The sequence below is a fragment of the Patiria miniata genome, unplaced genomic scaffold, assembly GCF_015706575.1.
Source record: "Patiria miniata isolate m_02_andy unplaced genomic scaffold, ASM1570657v1 HiC_scaffold_16, whole genome shotgun sequence".
NCBI lineage: Eukaryota > Metazoa > Echinodermata > Asteroidea > Valvatida > Asterinidae > Patiria > Patiria miniata.
Window position 1 is genome coordinate 16,640,791 of NW_024037054.1, and position 22,925 is coordinate 16,663,715.

Consider the following 22,925-nt stretch of genomic DNA (forward strand, 5'->3'; position numbering starts at 1 on the left):
ATGCATGTACATGTACTTGCTCGATTTCTAAAAGACCAATACCATCAACGCTTAAGCACACTTAGCAGAAAAAAATAAATACTAGCTAATTTGCTAGGACACTGTACAGGACAATAAATAGTAATCGCTTGGTTCACGAGGTGAACATACATGTACATGTACAGTATGTTTACATGTAGTACAGTTTTAAAGGGTTGCATTCCATTTCTGTGACGATTGGCTCACAAGTGTTTTGTGCGTGTGTGAACATTTGTTATAGCCTAAAGTTTGCAAAGCACACTTACTGCATGGCAAAACTCCTGCACTGCTCCTACTTGTGTGACCTGACTTGTGATTGGACTTGTGATTGGACTTGTGATTGGCCTTGAGATGGGCTTGACCTTGGGGTTTTCCGAAACCTTTGCTTGTCTCCAGCTTTGGCTACAGGTGTTTTTTTTTTAGGTCCCTGTCTTGGGGAACTCTGGCTTCATGATGGTCCACACTCTTTTTCCGGAACGTCACATCCTGTGCAGCACTGTGGTGCAATAGTTAACACTGTTTGCACCTTGACTAGGGAACACAGTGATTGTGTTCTTGGGCAAGACACCGACTGACATGGGTTGCAATTGCCTCTCTCCACCCAGGAGTATAAATGGGAACCTGACTGCGCTGACCTCGAGCTGCTATAGAAAAATGGTCTCATGGCCTGATGAACAGGAGTAATAATTAGCACTTGGTATCCTTGGGCAAAAGGGTGCTTTGTAAATACCACACAATAGCACGAGACCAACTTTTACAGTGTTTTTATTCGGTTTTCGTTTGAAATTTATTTAAAACCAGACATTATTCCCAAGCTGGACATGAAGCGTGGATTTCCAAAACACCCAAAAGTCTAATTCGTAATAATTTTGTTGAAGAATTTTTACCGTACCCAAGCTGATATGATTCAACAGGGAGATACTTGCAAGTTATCTGAGTCCCAATCGTCTTCTTGCTGCTGCTGCTGCTGCTGCTCTTGTTGCTGCTCTTGCTGCTCCTCCTCCTCTTGCTGCTGCTGGCTAGCTTTCTCGCTGTCCTCGTCGCCGTCTTTGGCTCGCAGCGTCTCGTCCAAGTCGTCGTTGCTATGGTAACAGCTGTCCTCCTCTTGGTTGTCTAGGAGCGGGTCGTTGTCGAGTAAGGGGTCGTGGTCTGGTTCGGGTTCGGGCTCGGGACGTTCTTCTTCCTCCAGGAGCTCCTGTTGCTCTTTGAGGTCCTGCTGCATCTTGGCAAAGTTTTCTGCGAAATAAGAAAAAAAAACCCAAAAAACATACTCTCATGGTTATTATCCCCACAACTCAACATGTCATCAAGCATGAACGTTATCAGGAACACGTCAGGTATGTTTCATACTCATGCAAAAGCAAATTTGAAACAGACTTTGGGGGATTTATTCCACCCCTCCCCCTCCCCCCCCCCCGAAAAAAAGAGGAATTTCTGGGGAAAAAAAGGGTAAAGGTTTGTTCAATTACATGAGGTTTCCACTCACTTCAGCCTTCCGGTTTGGCACAGCCCCACTTAGCCCCACAACAGCATCGCAATGGTGCACTGAACATGCAACATGTACCAAGCATACATGTACGATACATGCGTAAAGAGGAAGTACAATGTATACTTAACTGGAACGCAAACTGCAAGACTGCTATAACCAAATCTAATGCATCATCAAGTGTGGGTTGTGCAAGATTCCGTAACTTTTCAATGACTTTTTTCTTGGAAAAACAACTTTCCGTGACTCCTTATAAAATTTTAAAAATCCATATGACTTTTCCATGACTTTTCCATGATAACTTTAAATTCCCGGATTTTTAAGGATTTCTCCATGACTGCGGGAAACCTGTGTTATGCTCACCCCTTTTGCCCGGCCACAACTCCACCATCGTTTGCAGTACATCAATGTGCCTCTCATAGTCGGCGTCTTTGCCTGTCGCCACCTCCCGACAGAGGGCGGTGTTGCTGCCGCAGGAGGCGGCGCTCATCAGCACGGGGCCGAAGCAGACGGCGATGTTGTAAGCGTTCATCTTGTTGGCCTCCGAGTGCACCATGATGAGCTTCAAGTGGTCCATGATGTAGGAACCAGTTGTCTGAAAGAAAGGAAAAACGATACACGTTGTTACAGTATAATAATAATAATAATTTGGGAGGCTAATCATCAGCTGGTATGCTGAATTGCGAAGGACGCGGCTACAACGTGGTCGGGCCGCTGGCACGTGAAGGCGCCTATGGCTGCCAGCCACATCGACCCATATACATGTACATGTATGACCACGGAGCACAGCCTGAGATCGAAAGTGTTTGATTTTGGAAATAAAGAGTGCTACTGACAAAATCATATTTTGTGATCAAAAGGTTGTGCAAGGTTTTTCACTGTTTTCTCGAAAAAGTTAAACTTCAACAGGTTAGGTTTTGAACATACTTCTTTGGATTTTGAGTGGTGCAGGAAAAGCCAATGATCCTGAATACCTTTAAGCACTCTATTTTGTGGTGAGTGGTGACAGATTGTAACTGTGACATCATTTACTTCAATTTCCATCTAGCACGCATTTGTATCACAAAAGGTGTTAGGTGTAGCACAGTGTGTGACGAGGACGTGTAGAGTGCACCAATGAAATTTCACTTCGTGTTATAAGCAAGAGAACTCATAGTACCGGTAATCAGGTTAAAAAACTTACAAACGTCTCTTTGTGTTGGCAGAATACATGTGTGTCACAAAATTAAATCATTTGACTGTTTGGCACAATATAACCAAATAATTGTTGACTGAGACTGTGATGCGGGACATGTGTTTTAAACCTTTGTAGACTAACATGTTCGGCACCCTTCACCAGCGCCTCAAGAGCAGGAAACCATTTCTGAGAGCTGCTCAACCACATACATGTACATTGTATCAATGCGAGCACTCAGCCAAACAGACAGCAATGGCTCCTCGCCGAATGGAGGAGGACCCAGCCCGGAGGAAGACTGACAACCATGCAACCAGTCTCAACATCCCCATCTGGAAGGAACCTCCCCTGCAAGGAATGGCGCCGCCTCAACCGGCTCCGGACTGGAGTAGGACGGTTCAATGCCTGTATGCATGCATGGAACCTGGCAGGCTCATACAGGTGCGAGTGTGGCGAGCCGCAGACAGACCACCTCATCATGGACTGCCCCATCCACCACCTACAATGAAGGAGGAGGCTGGGACTCCCTCGATGAGCTCACTCCTGCAGCAAAGATCTGGCTCAAGAAAGCTACCTTTCCCAGCTAGGAAGACCACACGCAAGAAGAAGAAGCACCCTTCACTTTGTCCTAAAGTGTCATGCATCCCGGAGTATGAATAAAATACCATGCCCCACAGGCCACAGCACAGCAGTCAACAATTGTTGACTGTTACAATCCTTACTATAATTCCAGGAATCTCTGTCTGTCTGTCTGTCTGTCTGTTCTGACCATACCCCCCTTGTGGGGTGATGTTCCTTTCAGGTCACATCACCCCACTATTTTCACAATAGAAAAACATCACCCCAGAAGAGAATCTTTAGAAAAAGGGATAATGGGAACACAATGCTATCACCCCACAATTCCGTCTGGCTGGAGCGTCCGTCTGTCTGTCCGTCGATTATCTCCAGAACCGGGCACCGTATGAAGTTGAAGTTTGGCAGGCATACTGCTCGGGACACCAGAATGTGCAGTGCCAAGTTTAAAGTTGTTTGGACGAGCGGTTCTCGAAAAAGTTGCAAAAAAGCAATATTTTCTGAGGCCTGACGTGGCAGTACATGTATATACAATGTAGCTTAGAACATAACACCACGCACTGCCGTTCTTTTCAATTGTTTACGTCATGTAAAGCTAAAGCGCGCGTGCTCAATATGACGCAAACAATGCAAAAAAGACACGGGCACGCGCACGTGTACTGTAGGGCAATACCATTGTCATGGATGAAAGGCACAGCATACCATGTTTCCGTATGTACACGTACGTGGTGGCTGCACGGGCACATTATTTTTGCAGTCGACTGAGCGACCATTGTAGGCGGTCGAACTTCAAACTTGGCACAAACTTTGACGTGAGTGTGCGTTCAACCTGTGAAAACAACAGCATTGAATCGCGTGTGTTGTTTGCACGAGCAGTACTCAAAAACTCTGCAAGTATGCAACCTTCAGCGGCAAAGCAATTTGTGCTTCCCGAACATGCACATTTTAGACGGGCACTGCACTAGTGTATACAATGCACAAACAACATGAACAAGGTAAAACACACGCACAGCGCATGTGACGGTTTACATGTAACCTTGCTTACAGTTTGCATACCGAACAAATAGTTCTCCTTTTTTTCCAGACTTTCTTTTAAGTGTAATGACATCAACATACATACAATGTATGTACATGTAACTGTACACGGATGACACGTGTACTGATTATTCTCCAACAAAAAGACACAGTTGGCAAATTCATCTTAAAATTCCAAACAAGCAGCCACTGCACTTCCAGACCCTTGTGTTTAGCAAATACAATGTATCTGGATGACCCAGAAAATAAAAATTAAAAAAACTGACAGTAGCGTCTGGCTTGTAACTTCTACTGAGTGTGTACACAACATGTGCAGGATGTCAAGTGCCCTCGTCAATTAAAAACTAGGCCAAGTGGGCTTGTTGTTATATCAATATGCCAGGCATTGCCAAACAGGTTCATTATCGTATCTCCGTTCTTGGAGGTTTCAGCTTTTGGTCTCCGCACCAACTGTGAAGTACATTCGGATGAAGCTGGTTTTTTTTGTCAGACAGTACGTTCGTGGAAAATGTTCTCTTAAAAAAATGCCACGACGGTAACAGTTTTACGGGCTTTATTGTTGGGAGACTTTAAACTGAGCTGTGGGGAGCTTATCGTACGATTTGTGTGTGGTCTCTGCATTTCAGTATCACAAATGTGTGTCATGTACACATAAGGATCAACTTCAAACATGTCAAAGGATATAAACTTTGAATTTATACAAAATCAACCCAATAAAAATTAAAAAAAAAAAAAAAAAAAATACAGGGAGGGAGAGGGGCAATATGGGGTCATCCCTCCAATAAAAAGATGTTTTTTTTTTAAATAATTTGAATTAAACCTAACCTACTTGAGTGATTTACTAGGAAGCTTCCTCACTCTTGCGAAATCCGAACTGTTGGACTCTGATTACGGTGGCGTGCCTGGCCCTATGTAAAGCATTTCAGTTTATTAGTGCAGTACTCACTCCAACAGAATGGAGCAAAGCATGCAGTTGGATTTTGAAGGGGTGGGGTGGTTAGGGTTAAAGAAAGACAAGAAAACTGAAAGAAGACTGTCCCCTAGCGTCAAACGAGGTTCAACCAAATTTTAGCAAGGCAGCATGAGATTTTAGTGGGGTGCCCCACCCTCCTAAATCCCTCGCGGAAAATACTGCAAATATAATTTTACAGGATGAATGTTCATGAGTCTTTTGAAGAACCTTCTTTACCTTATTGGCTGGTGGAAGCGACTCGATCATTTTGACCAGTTGTTCCCCGTCGTCGGTCGGATCCCTGGTCTGGTTGCCGAAAGTGTCCATGAAGCGCTGGCACATCTTACTGGTGAAGAGTGGCTCCGGAAGCTCGCGAAGATAGTCCTTCAGGACACCTAGAAATCATAAGAATCAAATCACCCAATCGGATCAACATGTTTCTCTAACAAACAACAATGTTTTCTGTGTTCAAGTTTTGAGCACAAAATGTTCAAAAAATCTACATGTTCATACTGTACACAACATGTAGAAGCAACAAGTATCGTTTATAGGAACTTGTTAATACTACACTATGTATATGTTGCAAAATTGTTTTTTGTTTTTAAATGGTCAAACTTTTTTTCAGTGATAAAAAAAGTGAGAAGATCCAAGGTATGAAACACATAATGATACATTTAATGGATTTTAAGTTCTGATGGTTGAAATGCAACATTTTGTTTTCTCACGTGGGAGAAATAGAGGTTAAATCTTTGCCTTGTTAATACATAAATGTTGGCAATTCTGGCATTTTTTCAAATCCTACACATCCATCATCTAGTAGGCCCTAATGGTCAAGGAGATTACAGACCAGGAGTTTTGGATCATTTCTCTCAAAATCATGTTAATCATTAATTAAATATCATGGTTAATTGGCTCTGTCACAGACATTACAGCTCCTTTCATAATGCTGGAATTGCTTTCTGTAATACATGTACCGGTACAGTACATGTACCGGTATTATGGAAAGCTTATAAATCCCGGTACATACCATTATTTCGTTTTACCGTTTTGGATTTCCTCAAAAACAAAAACAGTAAACGAAACATTGATTGTTTTGTCGTTTTACAGTTTTGTAAACAGTCAAATGGGATTAAGTGACAAATTTTTTTTTTTTTTTTTTTTATTGTAAAAAGCGACAAACTGTTAGTTGCTTTATTTTTAGAGTGTTGTTTTACAAAAACATGACAATGACAAAACGGTCAAAAGTCTTGTCGACCATTTTTTGATTCAGGTTCGGCAATTAAGCAATGCACCTTGGAATGTTAATGTGTCCTGGCCTCGGGATCGAGTATGATGCCTGGGCCGGGGACCCAAATTGCCCTCCTTGTATTTATGTCGTTTCACGACAGAATTTATGAATATTGGCTATTGAAGAGCAGCGCTGAACTCCAATTTCCTTCAAAATATCTGCAACTTCTTATACGTCTTACCATCCTGTATCCATTGTGAAATGTCCTCCTTGAAATTTTCCAGCGCCATTTTTGCTTGCAACTCTAGCCCCACCGAATGAATCTCAGTAGATGGGGGTCAGGGTCACGCAAGGAATCACACCACGCTTTAATTATGACGAGGTAACACTTCTTCGTGCGCGGCATGGTCCCCCTCCACCCCCCTTGCCCACCGCCACAAAATGCACTACGGACTGTTAGGCCCTAACTATGACACTGAATAAATAAAAAAAAAACCAGTCTGCATTCAATACTGACCATTCTGCTGTTTTTCAAAGTTATTTAAGTGTAAAACTGTAAAACAAAAATCATTGATCGTTATGCTGTAATGAATTTTACTAAACTGATAAAACGGATTAACCGTATTTATCTTAATACCATTTGACCGTTTTAAAAACTGTAAAACGACAAAACAGTCAATTGGTTCGTTTAGTGTTTTTGTTTTTTGAGGAAATCCAAACGGTGAAACGAAATAACGGTATGTACCGGGATTCTTATAGCAATGCATTCAGTGTACAATGTGTGTGTACATGTACATGAAAAGTGTATGCGTCAATTAGTATCTCGTGTGTTTTTTCAAACTGCATGTAATGTCAATTGGCATTCTGATGGAAACATGTACACACGAACACATAAAAAGTGTACTTTAAATTCATCGACAGGATACAATGTAGAATAGTAATACAGTGACACAAATAATCGAGTCTGATTGATCGGAATCAGACAAGAACCATTGTCAGCAGTAAAGCCACAACAGATGTGTCAGAAATAGGCTTCAAGCTACAAAACCTTGGACTGCAGAAAAATGTATTGTGCAGCATGGCCACGCCTCCAGGCTTAAAAAAAAAGAAAAGAAATAAAGTACCATAATTCACCACAGTTCCCTCCAGTCAATACACGCACCTAATGCCCACCTCTCAAATGCGTTGGTAATATACCGGTATGCTTGGCTTTCATTGGCCTAGTCTCCTTTCAACATAGCCCGCCAATCCAATCGGGTCAAATCTGGCTAGCAGCAATCTCGAGGATCGTATTTTCACCCAAGCCGTCGGGTATTTCTGTTTGGGCCGGTAAAAACCTGTTATTTTTCCCACCGTTTTTTTTTCACCGCACTCTACAATAATGCGAAGACTGGCAAGGCTCGGATTTTACTCCCTCGAGACTGGGAGGTGAATGCCACTTTCGGTTTCCCGGCAAACTACACATGTAGTTACAATGTAGATGTGCAGACGATGCCTATAACTTGAGCTGAGATTTCACACGCCAAGCATGCAGGGAAATTCCAATGGCGATTAACCACGCATTTGGGCCTCAATGTATTTGTAACTTAATTTCCAGCACTGCAAGTTTTGAAAAGTTAGAATCCTGGAATGTAGGCCTATGTATCATGCAGATGAAATTATGAACTACTGTTAGAGAACGCCTAGTTTCACGTTCATGTAGTAGGCCTATTCTTTTCCAATACACAGACTTTAAGATAATGTGCAATGGAATTGATTCATTCAAATCCTTGAGTTGCACCCAGCTGTGTCCCATTTAATGTGTATTTCCTACCATTGTGTTACCATTTTTTATGGGTGATTCGGGCCTAGTTTGTGTACTGATTCAACGCCAAAAAAACAAGGTAGCACAATTGCTTTTTGTTGCGGTCAGTTCTCTCTAACATCTTTTCGGTTTTGTGTTTGGCGAAAATGTTTGTAACATGTGTACACGTACGTACATGTATACTATGTGCAAGTCTGGAAGTAAACTGTAAAGCTGCAGTGAGCTGTTTGTTCATAATTTCTTCAAAAACATTCCTTGTCCCAAATTATGTAACAAAATGCAACACAGGTTAAATTGTCCACGAAGACACTGTCCAGCCTAGGGTTATGGTGCGTGTGCCATTGGGCAAGTACCTTGTCACTCATCGCTTCTCTCCACCCCGGAGTGGTTATTATGATTGGTTATTATGGTTATTATGATTGATTTTAGCTGCTTTGCGCCAAAATGGCAGCATCCAGATACATACAAATTTGTACAAATGTATTTTATAGGCCTACTCCCTAGGGATCTGATATTGCCTTTGGAATGTTTCAATGGCCCAATGAGCAGGGTAATAATGATGTAAAGTCTTGGGCACCATTACTGGTGGATACACGTGTTTAAAAATACACATTATTACACTGAACATGTAGCCTATATATATCACAATGCAACAATTCACTGTTGGATTTTGTTGCATTCTGAAGGGTTCTCCATCTTTGTTGCAATTTGTTGCATTTTGTTCCATTTAGCAGCTAGAGAAAACCTTATAAAGACTACAGTTTCAAGACTTGAAATATTATCACATTACCCACCTGTGATGACATTCAGGTCAGGATGATTCTCTCTGGACAGATCCACCAAGCTACTGGAGGCTTCAAACTCATCGTGAAGACGCTTCTTACGTTTGGCCGAGCCGCAGACCCGATACACGCCCACCATGTTGATACCACGAAGCTCGATTTCTTCAATACACTTCTGCACGATGATGGGAATGTTGGTGTGCGTGTTCTCTCTGCGCACCACCACTTCAAGGGGGACTCCGAACAACCCGCGTCGGTCTAACGACGGCACACGCTTGAGGGTCACGTGCCGCTCTGTGAAGGAAAACTTTGCATACATGATGCCGCGGGGTTCAAGCCGCACGGCCAATCGGAAGGGCTCATCCTTGGGCCGCGTGGAATGCATAAGCAGCTGGGTCAGTCGGACCACCGCTTTGTAACACAGCTTCTGTCGGTTGGTGTCCCAGTCGGTGTAGCTGTAGATCAGCAGGCCCAGATCGTGCGCCCGCTCCAGATCAATCTCAAACTTTTCGTCCCAACAGAACTCATCCCTGGCCGAGACCGTCGCGGTCTGCGCCTTGTGGACGGCGTCCACCTCCATCACACAGTACAGGTCGCGGTTTTCTTTCCGCGAAGACAAAGAGGGCAGCATTTTCCTGCTGCCGTACAGGTGAAGAGTCAGGATTCCAGACAGGGGCATCTGTCTGTTGCGCAGGCGCGAGCCAAGGTCACTCTTGTACTTAGTAAACTGCGTCACGTCAATGTCTAGAGGTTTGCTTGCGGATATCCGTCGAGTTTTCTTATCCGGCGAGGGTTTGGGCACGTAACGCGAGCCGCCTTCGGCCGTTGACTCTGCAGAGCTCTTGTCCGTTGTCTTCTTGCCCATGAGACTGGACTTGGAGGACTTCTCTGATTGGCCTGGTTTGCGTTGCCGGCCTTTGCCTTCCCCCGAGCGCCTCATGGCATTGGGCAAGAACTCAAGAATGGCCGATCGCGGCCGCACTGTTCTGGAATCTCCTGCAGGATGGAAAGAGACAAATGATAATAAAAATCTATGAAGTAAACACATTTCGAACGACAACTCCTCAATGAAAACACCACAACCCTTCTCTTAAATGTCTGGACATCATCGGTCACATGGATATGCTGTTTATTAAAAATGGAACTGGACATAATCTGACGCTAGATGGCACTATTCATGATGACACACTTGCTGACAATAACTGATTTTGCCAAAAAAATAACTAACATCGTTGTCAGATCCTCTTTTGGCAATGCATATGAGGTGAAATATGGCATTTTAACACCTGCTGGGACCCACAGCACTCTTACATGTAGCTTCACCCCAGGTTTGCCACGTATCCATCAGGTGTAAAAAAAAAAATCCATGTATCACATCGCAACGGTCAACTGTTAAATAATACTCAAGTAGGATACATTTTGTACATGTGATTGTTTTCTGAACAGTGTCAAAATATAGACCTATAGAATGCAATGTTTGAATTTAATTTTTGGGAAAAAAAGGACTTTCCTTTAAATCAAAAATAGAAGTAATTCAAAACAATATGTGAGATACATGTAGGCCTAATGTTTGATCCACAGTGTACAATTGAAGACTACCGGTATTTCCCAATTGCTAGACGTTTACACAATTTTTTTTCATAAGTGAGAAAGTTGCACTGCCGTACACGAAATAACAAAATCCAGAAGATTGTACACAATCTAAACACACTCTTTTTGTTTTATCTTACATGTATACCAGTATTTCAGTTCATTTCATTCCAAATTGTATGCTGCAGGACTTTGGCCAATCGCAAGCATTTTTACAGTGTTTTACAAATAAACTCTTCAAACAAAAAATGAGTACATTAATGTATGATTCAGATTTCAACTTGGTGTATGTATATGGTATCGTAGGTGGGGACAGGCAATTGGGCAGTACGCTGAACACTGTGGCCCATGCTTTGCTGGGTTGCATCAGCCTCAGTGACAGTTATTATCAAATCCCAGGGCTATGAAGTGGGTGTGATATCAACCTGTGGTTAACCACGACCTAATCCCTCCATTGAAAGGTGCCAGACAATTAGTAAACTCAGTGAAATCTGTGTAACCAGATCATCAGAGTGTATGAAACCTCAAATGGCAAACTGTTACATGTTGTACAGGCCTAGAGTTCAGGAATACAATAATTGGGCAGATTGCAGAACTCAGCAGCAGTTTCTTTGAATGATTTAGTAATAGAACATGCATTTTATACGTACCGTAGTACATGTAGTAATTCCCTTCCCTTTTAAATGAAAATAAATACGGGACTTGGGTAGTGAAGTCTCCCCACCATTTGTAATTTAATAGTTGGGCAATTCTTTGGTAACGGAATTACGGACTTTTGTCACTTTGTCAAGGATTATTCTTTCCCAAGAAAATATGTTCAATGCTAGGCAACTAATCTAAACATGGAAAGGGAGCCAAGACCCAGTAGAATTGATTGACCGCTAAAAAAACAAAAATCCCACAAGATTACCCTTTTAGGGGCGGAGCTTAATATCGGTAACGGAATTACGGACGGAGGACAAGCATATTTGAGTTCTCGCATAAATTAATAAAACTCTCTGAAGTTTTGAAATTTTAAAATTGGACACTACCTGTTATTTGTAGAGTTCAGGGGTGTTGTTAACTACGATGCAGAACAAAGTTGAAAAAATAATCACTCTTTTCATAATTTGCATTTTAATCACGGTAACGGAATTACGTCTGGGCGGTAACGGAATTACGCCATAGGTTTACATGTAATAGGTAAATGCAATACATTAACATTGAATTCAACATAAACTATCACAATACAAATTTTAGAAGTATATAAAATGCCACAAGGGGAAAGCTCAGTGAAAATAAGCAGATCAAAATGTAAATGTAGGCCTAAACATGTCTGGGCTTCATTTTTTAGGTCAAAGGTCAAGGTCAAATGAAAGCAGTCTGGTGATGGCTGCATTGCCTGTTAGCAATGTATATTTATTTTTTAACGAAAATCAAATTTTACTATGAACAATTGTATCGTATTTCACTAGTTTATCGTGGAAAATACAATAAAACTGTACTGGTTGGCATCTCTGAGCAAGGGAAGATGTTAAGTTATGCCAAGTAGAAGTACAAGTACAGTCTGGTACTCAACTTTCATATACTTGTTGTGGAATATATTTTCTCTGGGTACCCGACAACGGCTTTGGCAACATATTTAAAGGGAATGTACATCATTGGCTTTTGCTGTAATTTTCAGAAATGAACTATTTGAGGGGTTAGTATAATAGATCAAATATTGTTACACTGACATGTTTGAAGTTTTGCGTTCGAAAATGCTGGAAAACCAAGAAAAACAAAACTGTTCAAGTAGTCTGGTTCCTTGACTCCACTAAAGGTAAAATGGATCAATTTATAGATGCTGGAAAAGTGGAAGGTAAGGGAACCAGACTAGCTGGCCTGCACCCATTCATGAACATGTAACAAATAGGTGTAGCAAACAAAATTTGGACTGGAAAGAGTATAAAGTTGAAGCAGTAGTTGAAAAATAGTTAGGATTTTCCAACGGTGGTCGGCCGACCACCGTTGGAAATGTATACAAAAATATCATTTTTTTGAAAATTACTTCACACCAGGTGCCATAATTTTACAGGATGCTTTAGACTGTCATTTACCAACATCCTACAGTGTAGTAAGGTATTTCGTAAAAACTTGGTAGTTTTATTTTCTGATGTTTGCAAATGTTGAATATATTCCCTTTAAGCATCCAAACAACTATTAGCATTTTTTAAATAGTAAAAAAGAAAAAGTAAAAGTAAAACATATCAATGGAACACCTGATTATTTTTAATTGTATAATAGCAAATTAAAGAGGGAAATGATTTAACAAGTAATTTAGTATTTAAAGTTATTGTCCAAGGTTTACATGCAAATCTCCTATTTAATATGTCATGTACATAATCTGGGGGAAGTGTGCATACTTTGTTCATGCGTAATTCCGTTACCGTAATTCCGTTACCGTTTCGTAATTCCGTTACCACTTGGAAAAATGCCAAGAAATTACTATTTTAAAGTTTTTATTTTTCATTTATGTTTATAGTAGGGTCTTTTCTCAACATACATGATTTGTAGAAAAAAAACAAGAAAATTTGTGAAATAAGTAACTTTTGCCATTTTTTCGGTAACGGAATTACGTGCTAATTTTGGCATTTTTAAATGAAGGCCTACACTATATATATATATATATTTATATTTTTAGATTTTTTTTTAATGACCCTGAGTAATGTTAGTAACTTGTAACATCATAAAATAAATCAAATCTTTCCCCTATAATTCAGAAAGTAATACATACACAAAATTTTATTTTTTTACCAAATCTGAACGTTTTTAATCATAAATTGCAAAAATCACCGTTTTTACCAGAAAATTGTATTTTTTTTTAATTTCGTTTTTTGAACTGAATTCACCATTTAATTGAGGTCTGGAAAAAGTACGAAAAAGGTTTAATATGTCAATATTTATTTTTGACATTTTTTGCTCTCCCATGGAGAATTGCCCAGTTGTTTAAATATCCTGTAATTGGCGATTATCTTGCAGTTGGATTTTGTTAATAAATAAATAAATATACTGCCATGTAATACATGCACATATGTACATATCGGTACATGTATTACTACAAATTACATTAACAAATGTGTTGGATAAAGGTTCATGTCCTACGGTAATTTATGCCATACAAATTTTTAATGCCTATTTTTATAGAACCTACGGTAATAAATCAAATCTGTGCAATATTAAATTTACACCATGTGCACTATTAGGGCCTATATTTAAGTTTTAACAATGTGCACATTTATTAGAATTTATTCCTGAATTCTGGTAATGATCCCACACTATCACATTTCATGCTAATGTCCAAACACAGTGCATATCAAGAAACTAATTGAAGCAAATCGTAAATTTCCAAATCTGTCCATTTAATTTTTAAATATAGCACGTCCAGGCGCTGTGCATGTCCGCGGATTCTATAAATAGCCGGCATGTTTCAAGTCTCTCCAGTCTGGACCGTTAATTCACAGCGCAGTCTGCGTGCACGGCCCATGCAGCCGTGCGCTAGTGTCACTGCTAGCATTGTTATTATGCAGGCACAACCGCCCACGCACATCGGCGCCGCATATTGTATAAAATGTCCATGTACATGTACTCACACAGAGAATCTCATGACATGATGGGGAGAATGCTGGCGTACATGTAGACAGTGTAGGATGTACATGTTCGTGCACATGTATACGTACATGTGCACGTACATGTACATGTACCGTGTACCAGTATACTGAGAGAAAATTTTGGTTTGTACATTTAGTGTACATACATGTATACACATGTATACAACATGCATACATGTAGGTAACACATACCGTACTTGTATACACATATGAAAGTCCATTCATCATGTTCATGACATGAAGTTCTTTGTATACCATCAATTTATACGTGAATAATTACTTTTTATGGTACTATACCGGTACTTAATTCAACCAAATTATTTGGATGAGCTGGTATTAAAATATTGCAATTTTAATTTGAAGATCAAATTCGTAAAATGTCCCATACATTTATAGTCGCTTGTTTTTAAATCTTCATTTTCTAAATGATTTTCCTTGCAGGTCAATTAAGGTTTGTTGTGTACATTTTCCTTATAAATTTGAGTTAATTTTATGATATCCCAGAACCACATTTACTTCAACAGTGTTGGCATTTCAACATTTTTCCAACTACATGTAGGTGCAATATTATTTTTACAATTTTTTTTTGTCTTTTATCGGTGCATACCGTGCATTAATACATGTAGACTTTTTATAATTAACGTCATGATATTAAGAGAAAAAAAATTGTACACAAATGTATGGATGCAATCACATTCTGCTTAAATTTAACAAGCGTCTCAAATAATGGAATTTTGTGGGTTAAACAAAAGACCCTTTGTTCGACTGGTTACATTTCATATTGGTAATTTGCAAGGCACTATTAACTGCTCCAAAATACCAAGAATTTAACAAAAATCAAGTTTTCAAAATTTCAATCCTGTTGCTTTATACTAGCTAGTACAGCATTTTTATTTGTTTGATAGTAAAAAAGTAAAAAACTAAAGTAGTTTCTCGTCTGTTTTTTTTTTCTAAAAAGGAAGGAGGCAAGATCGTGGATTTTCCACTTGAGATGGATTCTTCTATTTTCTTGACCCTTTTGCTGATATTTTTACGTCCAAATAAGCCGTAATGCTTTCTTACAGATTCTTAACTTGCATTCTACAATTTTGCTTGAAGAACATCAAAATAAAAACCAAATATATTGCAAATGTTTGGGTAAAAACGGAGGTGGCTGGGGGAAAAAAGGGAAGCAGATGGAAACGAGAAATGTCTAAGTTAATTTCTTACTTAGCTTTAATTGTAAATTGTAATAGAACAAAATTATAATTGGATCAGAAATAAAAGGGAATTTTTCAAATTTTTAACAGTTCAGAAAAAAAAAATTCTTCAGATGATACAGAACATTTTTAAGTTGCACATTACTGGGCCAACAAATGTTACGTGTACACATGTAACGGTAACATTAAATCATTTTCTTTATGGCAACAATGACGTTAATCATTTACAAGTAAGCATAGGAAGTTATGCATGACTCATCTTCCCAAAAATCTTAAAAAAAAAAAAAAGAATAAAAAATTACCGTCACTCGTAAAACCCCGCACAACAGTCAAGTGCATTTATTTTTACCTACATGTACGCGCGCCTGCACTAGTAAATCTTTTGCAATAATAATACATGCCAGGTTATGTTTACATATCACTACCGTGTTTGTATGTGCAGATAACAAAGAATGCTATCTTTTATCTTCTTTTTTGCCTTCGAAGAATTATACAGTTGTAACATCAATGTAATTCTTGTATACATTTACAATGTACACAGCAGACGACTACATATACCGGTACATAGCACCCAGTTGTTGAGATGGGTAAAGGCAGACGAATCTAAAGTGCCAAATGAATTTCAAAAATTTCTGTTAACTTAATACAGGTCAAACATTTCAGAAATTCCTAAAAAATACTCTTGAAACTTTGGAACAGTTCTAAGACCTGAAAATAATTAAAACAAATAATACATTTCGCAATGAGGTAACGAGGTTATCAACAGAACAGGAAACCAGAAATCTTCTGTCAGGAATACCCGGTACCGGTACATACATGTACAACTTAAGTCGTGAATGCAGCCTTAGAATTTAGCTGAGAGAAACCATTTGGATATTATGAGTTGTATCTTTTGAGATATTTTGTACATAATACAATAGTCGTGTACATGCCATTTCGTTTGTAATGTCTTTATTATCAGCCAAATACCATATTGAAATGGTTATTTCCATTTAGTTTCATTTGGTTTATTTCCATCCTCCTGGGATGCAGATCCTCCTACTAGTTCCTTAGGACTACCCTACTAAATCCAGAGTCCAACCGGAGTTTCCTGTTCAATCCACTGTGCCTTATTTTTAGATGTCTGCTGCATCAAACAGAGTCCAGCATGGCGTTATAAATATAGGCCTAATGCTGTTCAGTTGCCTGCTGAATCCAACATTTTGCATCAGGAATGTACACAAGGGGTTTACTGCTCGATCCAACAGACTCCATCGGGTATAGTTGGATCCTGTTGGATTCAGCAGGGTTAGAGCAGAAGTTCATGGCTAAATTTTGATGACATTTTGCTGTCACTTTGTTACTGCAATGACTTAAATTCGAGCAAGTTCAGTTAAAATTCTGCTGTTAAAACGCAAATATGAGCCAGTTCGCCTGTTTGAGACCAATACTTGGATCGACTGGACTTGCTCTTAAAGCATAGGATCATTTGCATATTATCCCAAAAGTAGGGATCGATATTCGAATTATTATCAAAAAGCTTTGATTAATTAAAGATTGGATTAATTAAACATTGTACTAAACACCCTGTTAAATTGTTCTGTCTGGCTTGCTGTCATTTGAAGGTGATGCCAAAGAATAGTCAATTGACTGACTTCTGGTGAAACATCTATAGACAAAATTGTGTTTCGTGATCAAAATGTGTAATATCCACTGAGCTGAAACTTCAACAAGTTAGGTTTTGAACATTCCTTCTTTGAATTTTGAGTACAGTGTTAATATTGGAAATGAACAAAATGTGCACTGAAAGCAAGTGACCCTGTATGCCTTTAAAAAGTCAACCAGAGAGAAGTTTGCATACATCTATACACAAATTAATGCGGGAATGAACAAGAGCTAGTCTTGTTCCAAGAATGGATATTGTATTTTGTTCCCTTGATAATGCAGCCACTCCAAATCACTGGCAAGCCTGATCAAGCAGCCTTGGACAATTTCAATGAGAACAAGACTAGTTGTACATAGTGTATTAAAGGAATGTATTAAAGGAATGGTGTTATAAATATAATGCAGACTCTCTCAATTGAGCAAATATCTTTGAGGTGCTTTTGGCTACCTTTAATTCTGTAACAATGAATACACAACATCTCTTGATGTACAGTATCTCAGGAATTCCGCTTTTTTCTGCTTCTCGTTTTACTCCCATATCCCTGCCGAACAAAAGCACACCTCAAACATGGCTGCGAGGCAAAGGAGCTTTCCCCAATCGGTAATATACCACAGAGATTGCAACAAATGAGGGGTTTCTTTCTCAGTCTGTAAAGTCCGCTCAGCTTGGAGCAGTGGGAGAACAAATTTTCCCACTGACACTTCACAGTCATCTGACCTTGCCCACCTGGGGGTCACGTATGCCATAGTTACAGCGCTTACTGCTTACTGCGTCGCAACTGACAAGCATTCCATATCCAGAGAAATGCTGGTTTAAGCTCCCGCAAACTGTGAAAACCCCAAGGTTAACCTAACCATGGGGATTCCGTTTTTTCTGTTTCTCGTTTTACTCCCATATTAGACATGTTAGATGTGGTAAATTTCTCAACTTTGAACTACTTTCCTCATGTATACATTTGTAATGTCATTTAATTTTTGTTTTATTTGAGGGGTGTGTTTTCAATTTTGAAATGGTGACGGATGCTGAATGGAATGTTCGGTTTCTCTTTAGCAGATATTTGATTCAATGATTCTGTTTGAAAAAAAAATTGTCAGTTTTTTTTTTTAGAGACAAGCCAGAATTGTTTCCAGTTTGTGGGAACATTTGGGCCTGTCTCAGACTGGGACCTTGATTGCTAAAAAACATGCAAAACAAAATCAGGCCAACTTTACTCCTCTGTCATGTCTGTAGACTGAACATTTTTTCAAAATTTTCATGAGGCAAAGACAAGATCCTCAGTATTTCACCAGCCAAGTTTGAGGTCTCAATTCATTATTTAGCATGTTGAGAGGACACTTTTCTTCAACATTGCGAAGCCAAATGATTTCAATTTTTAGACTGGCATATTGTACATGTCCAACCTTTTGAAAAGATTGACCCTTCAGTAGTCTGGTGGTATGACTATCTTAGAGCATCGTATTGGGCCCTACTATACTAGGTACCACTACCAGATGTTTCTTTTGGCACAGTTGATTGATACAGACTTACTTAAGGGGTGTTGGACTGGTTGTTTCATGTGCCATTCTATTTTCTTGTATTGTATGTTTCAACATCTTAGGTTTTGTGACTATCATACACTAGTGTTGAGAGTCCCAAATTTTCGGAATAGTCACTCACTGGAGTAGTACTGTATAACAGAAGTTAATGGCTGGACAGTTTTAGCTTTCCCAAAGAATTTTCAAAAGTAATAGATCCAACAGAAGTTGCACATTATTCTTGGAATGTTGACTTTATCAGGGTATACGCTTCCCTTTTCAAAGGGAGAATTTAATAACAGATCAAAAGAAAGCATTCTTCCTTCCAAGCTTTCATGAAAAGTGACGAAAGGCAGATTTTTGATGAAAATAGATTTGTAAAATTTTACATCAACAATGATGTGAGTAAGTTGCCTAAGTTTTTAAGGTTCATTTTCAAAAATCTTGGTAGTAAAGCACATACTGTACATGTATATACATTTTGTAAACAGCCAGTTTCCAGAATATTGAGAATACATCCATACAATGTACGTGTATGGCTTGTATGCACATCTTGTAAAACTTGCAAACAAACCATTCAACGCCATTTCTGGCGAATTTTTAGTGCCTCATTTTGATGGGTTGGGTCAAAACTAGGTTAAGTATCCTAATTAATGAGTTGGGACGAAGTGACCCTATATTTTCTTTGTCATGTTTTCAGTGTCCATCTGTGCTAAGTTTCAAGACTTAAGTTGATATCAATTTTCTGGATCCGTTCATCATGGAATATTAAATACAATGTGATAACAATGTAGGACAAGTGCTATTGGGTTAAATTTGATGTACATGTGTGAGATAATGTGAGTTGTGACCTACATCCCCAGAATGCTGTACCAATTGTAGTACAAACCCTCCCAACTTGTGTACAACTAGGGGGCCTACATGTACTTACACGTAGTGCTAGTAAGTTCTTGTACTACACTGTAGACACACATTTTTACTTCAAAAACCCAAAATCTACAATGTTCTGATGTTTAGCAACATAAAACTTTGATAGGTTTTGAAGTGTTTTTCTACTTTGAGGGAAACACAGCCATTCTTGTGAATTGGACTTGTAACTTACCCGAACTGGAATGTTGTCTAGTGTTAACATGTCCTCTAGGTTTTGCAGAAGTAGTTAAAGCAGCAATGACATCATCTGAAGACGACGCCCGTCTCAGTTTTCCCGACCCCCGTTTCTCAGCGTCCTTCCTAATGTCGTCGACCTCTTTACTAAATCCCTTATGGTCAGTCTCGATGAAGGCCGAATAAGGCCTCTGCTTTTTGCGACCGGAGTAGGCAGGAACGCTGCTGCGCAAGCCGTGCACATTGGTAAAGGAATCCATTTCGGTGTCAGGAATCGCGCGGAGGTCATCGTAATCCTCATCGTCCACGAAGACCATGTTATCACTGTCTTCCTCCACAGGGAGGGTGCTGGGGTCGAACGACGCTGCACGGTGGAACGTCTCGGGTTTAGGGGTTTCCGACTCACGCTGGGCGTCGCTGGCACTCAGGTGCCTCAGTTTGAAGTCTCTCGTGACGGGAACTGGAAGAGGAAGGGCCGTGGCTCTGCCACTGGTGCCCCCAATTGCACTGCTGTTGCTGCTGCTACTTGTCGTACTACTACCAGCCATGTCCGGCTCCAGAGCTGATTGCACTTGTTGTTCGGACTCCTCACGTAGGTCCATATCAAGGTAGTAGGAGCCCTTGGCTCCGCGCAAGTCTAACGGCCTGTGTTGATTGGAACTTCGCATATTCGACCGGTGACTGTTTTCCTTGTCCTCAAAAGCGGACATGCAAGACTGGCTGCCGTCTGTGAACGACCCAGGGCTACGATCCGACGTTGAGCCCAAGGAGCTGTTTGTACCTACCGATATGGACCTCTGTTTGGAGCCCAAGCCTAGGGCTGCTGGCGAAAACCGACCCGGGCTAATGTTGTCCGATGTGAACGAACCCCAGCTCGACCGAAACACCCCCTTCCCAATCTGCCGCGATTTAAGAGTTATCAGTAACCGTATAGGGATCTGTAAAATCATGTACACTTCGTCGAGGGTTTTTCTCGAAATGTCAACATTATTTACATACAGAATTTCATCGCCTATTTGTATAAGTCCTGATTCCTCCACCAATCCACCCAGCATGAGGCGCGATACGTGAATACCGTCCCTTCTTTCCATCCCGTCCCCCTCGCGAATAAAGAACCCTAACGTTTGACCGGGTATCTTGTTGATTTCCACAGTGCGCAGCAGGTACGCCCCTCCCAGAATCTCTCTCTCCTGGGCGACATTTATCCGGAGCTTGCCGTTACTTGGCCGGCCGAAGACTGCAAATGTTGCATCTGTGTCTTCGAAAGCTTGCGCTCGAGAGAGGTCTGCAAAGAGTTCCCGTTCTGCAGCCTGGATGGTGGACACTGTTTCGCTGGTGATACCACTGACGTGCCGGAAGCGGGCCGGAGTGTCGATCTGCATGGCCCCACCGCCACCCCTACCACCGCCGCCGTGGCCCCCGCTAGTCGGCGAAGAAGGCTGGTCGCGATCCCCGGCCCAGTAATCAGCAGACTGGCTCCGGGACGACAGTTTCTTGGCGCCTCTCTCCACATTCTGACAGTCCGACAGGGTCCTGGAGCGTCTAGAACCCCTATCAGTCATTTTGGATTTCAGGACGACTCCGTTTGGACGAGAAGAACGGCATTTTGGGAGAAAACGGGATAGCGGCTAACGCCTTTCGTTGAAACACTGGGGTCCATATTTCTTGGCGCTATGCATAAAATGTACATAATAAATGGTCATAGACTGGGCTGGTCTCCGACTAATTCTAAACGATTTTATGCTGCGGTTTCATTTGCGACTGCAGGGTACCAGGCAATGCATCGCATTTATTCGACTGGCCCAAGTCTTCTCAATGAAAATTATATTGCAATAATAGACTTGATTCAAGTCTATCGATTCGAATTTTGAGAAGTGTGTGTCGGTTCATGTTTCTCATCTAGCGCCCTCTAGACATCAGCTTTTAGCTTGCATACTTGACAGATATACAGAATAAACTTTCATTTCATAATTTATTCATCCGACTCTTTGAGCGCAAGTGTAATTTGGTACTTTTTACGCAATTTATTTATTTATTTATGTTCTATTTTTTTTTTAATAGTCAATTATGACACACTTTGATTGCAAATTAGGATAATGAGTTTCATGATTTTGTTCTGATGGTGAAAATACCCCTGGGCATGCCGTGTGTAATATGCATGGCATTGATATTTTGCAAACCACTGCGATTTTGAGAGACTTTGAGTCAATTACTCATGCGTTCCCGGCTCCGCAACAGGCTTATAAATAATGGAAAAGAAGTTAGCCACAGGTTAATCTTCCTAAAAAAAAAATCACCACGAATCGTTATTCGCTTAAAGTTTCTGACAGAAAATAATCTCTAGAAACTTATCGGAAACCGCTAGTGTCTGTATTTTTTCAGCTTTGAATTTTGTAATCAGCAAAAAATATTGCATGTGTAAATGGTTCATTCAGACACGTTCGCTCGTCCCCCCCCCCCCCGCCCTCCAACCAGGGCGCCGGTTAGTCAATTTTAATTAAACAAATATAAGAAACTCTTTGTGCAGACGATAACTTCGGAATAACAAATTGCATTGTTATGAAATTGGGCCAAAAATAGTTAGTCGTGATATAATGGCATAAACAATTCAAATTGACGATATCTCTGATGAATCTTGTGCTGACCAAGCATTCAGGGGTCGGATGGGCCATCACAATGAGGCCATGCCAACCCCTTACCCTCTACTTGGATCTCGGCGGTCCCGGCCTACACACTTCCTTCCTGTCCATCCATATTACCCGAGGGCCAGGTACCGAAGGGAGGAACAATTAAGGCGGCACCCTAAGCTCTGTCCCCCGAGTGGGTCTAAATCCTACGAAGATGCACAACCTGGACTTCGCGGACAGTACCAGTGCCAACTACCAGCGGCAGCGCTTAGGACGACGGTAACCAATTAAAATTACACATGCGGGAATCGAAACACCGATTCTCGACCCGTTGGTCAGCAATTTAACCACTATGTAGGCTATTTCACTAGTTACATATATACGTTCGAGTTCAAAACCTAAGAACCATTCATTGTATTCTTAAGATCGGGGTTTTCAGTTGTTGACGGGTTATTTTGTCCTTCCCGTTGTTGGGAGACGGTGCAGCGCACCGAGTTGCGCTTTGCGTAACGTATTTTGTTTATGTGTTTTATTAACGCCCCGTTCCTCTTCTTCGCTCTCTCGA

The 22,925-nt window shown here is 40.5% G+C and overlaps 1 protein-coding gene across 1 annotated transcript; it reads right to left on the reverse strand.

The window, feature by feature from the left end:
* On the reverse strand, nucleotides 1–21,494 carry LOC119723135 (rho GTPase-activating protein 100F-like). The gene is made up of 5 exons (XM_038193683.1): nucleotides 19,732–21,494; nucleotides 9,065–10,048; nucleotides 5,476–5,633; nucleotides 1,868–2,099; nucleotides 1–1,254 (listed from the first exon to the last, which is right to left on the reverse strand). Exons 1-5 carry the CDS (start codon nucleotides 21,293–21,295, stop codon nucleotides 926–928), a joined length of 3,267 nt encoding a protein of 1,088 aa, XP_038049611.1. The 5' UTR covers nucleotides 21,296–21,494; the 3' UTR covers nucleotides 1–925.
* Between the last annotated feature and the right edge of the window lie 1,431 nt (nucleotides 21,495–22,925).

Excerpts from the sequence above, each read along its gene's own strand:
- LOC119723135 (XM_038193683.1), bottom strand. The coding sequence starts at position 21,295 with ATGACTGATAGGGGTTCTAGACGCTCCAGGACCCTGTCGGACTGTCAG. Across the intron at positions 5,634-9,064 it reads TGACCTGAATGTCATCACAG|GTGTCCTGAAGGACTATCTT; the intron begins GTGGGTAATGTG and ends TATGATTTCTAG. Across the intron at positions 2,100-5,475 it reads CGCTTCCACCAGCCAATAAG|ACAACTGGTTCCTACATCAT; the intron begins GTAAAGAAGGTT and ends CCTTTCTTTCAG.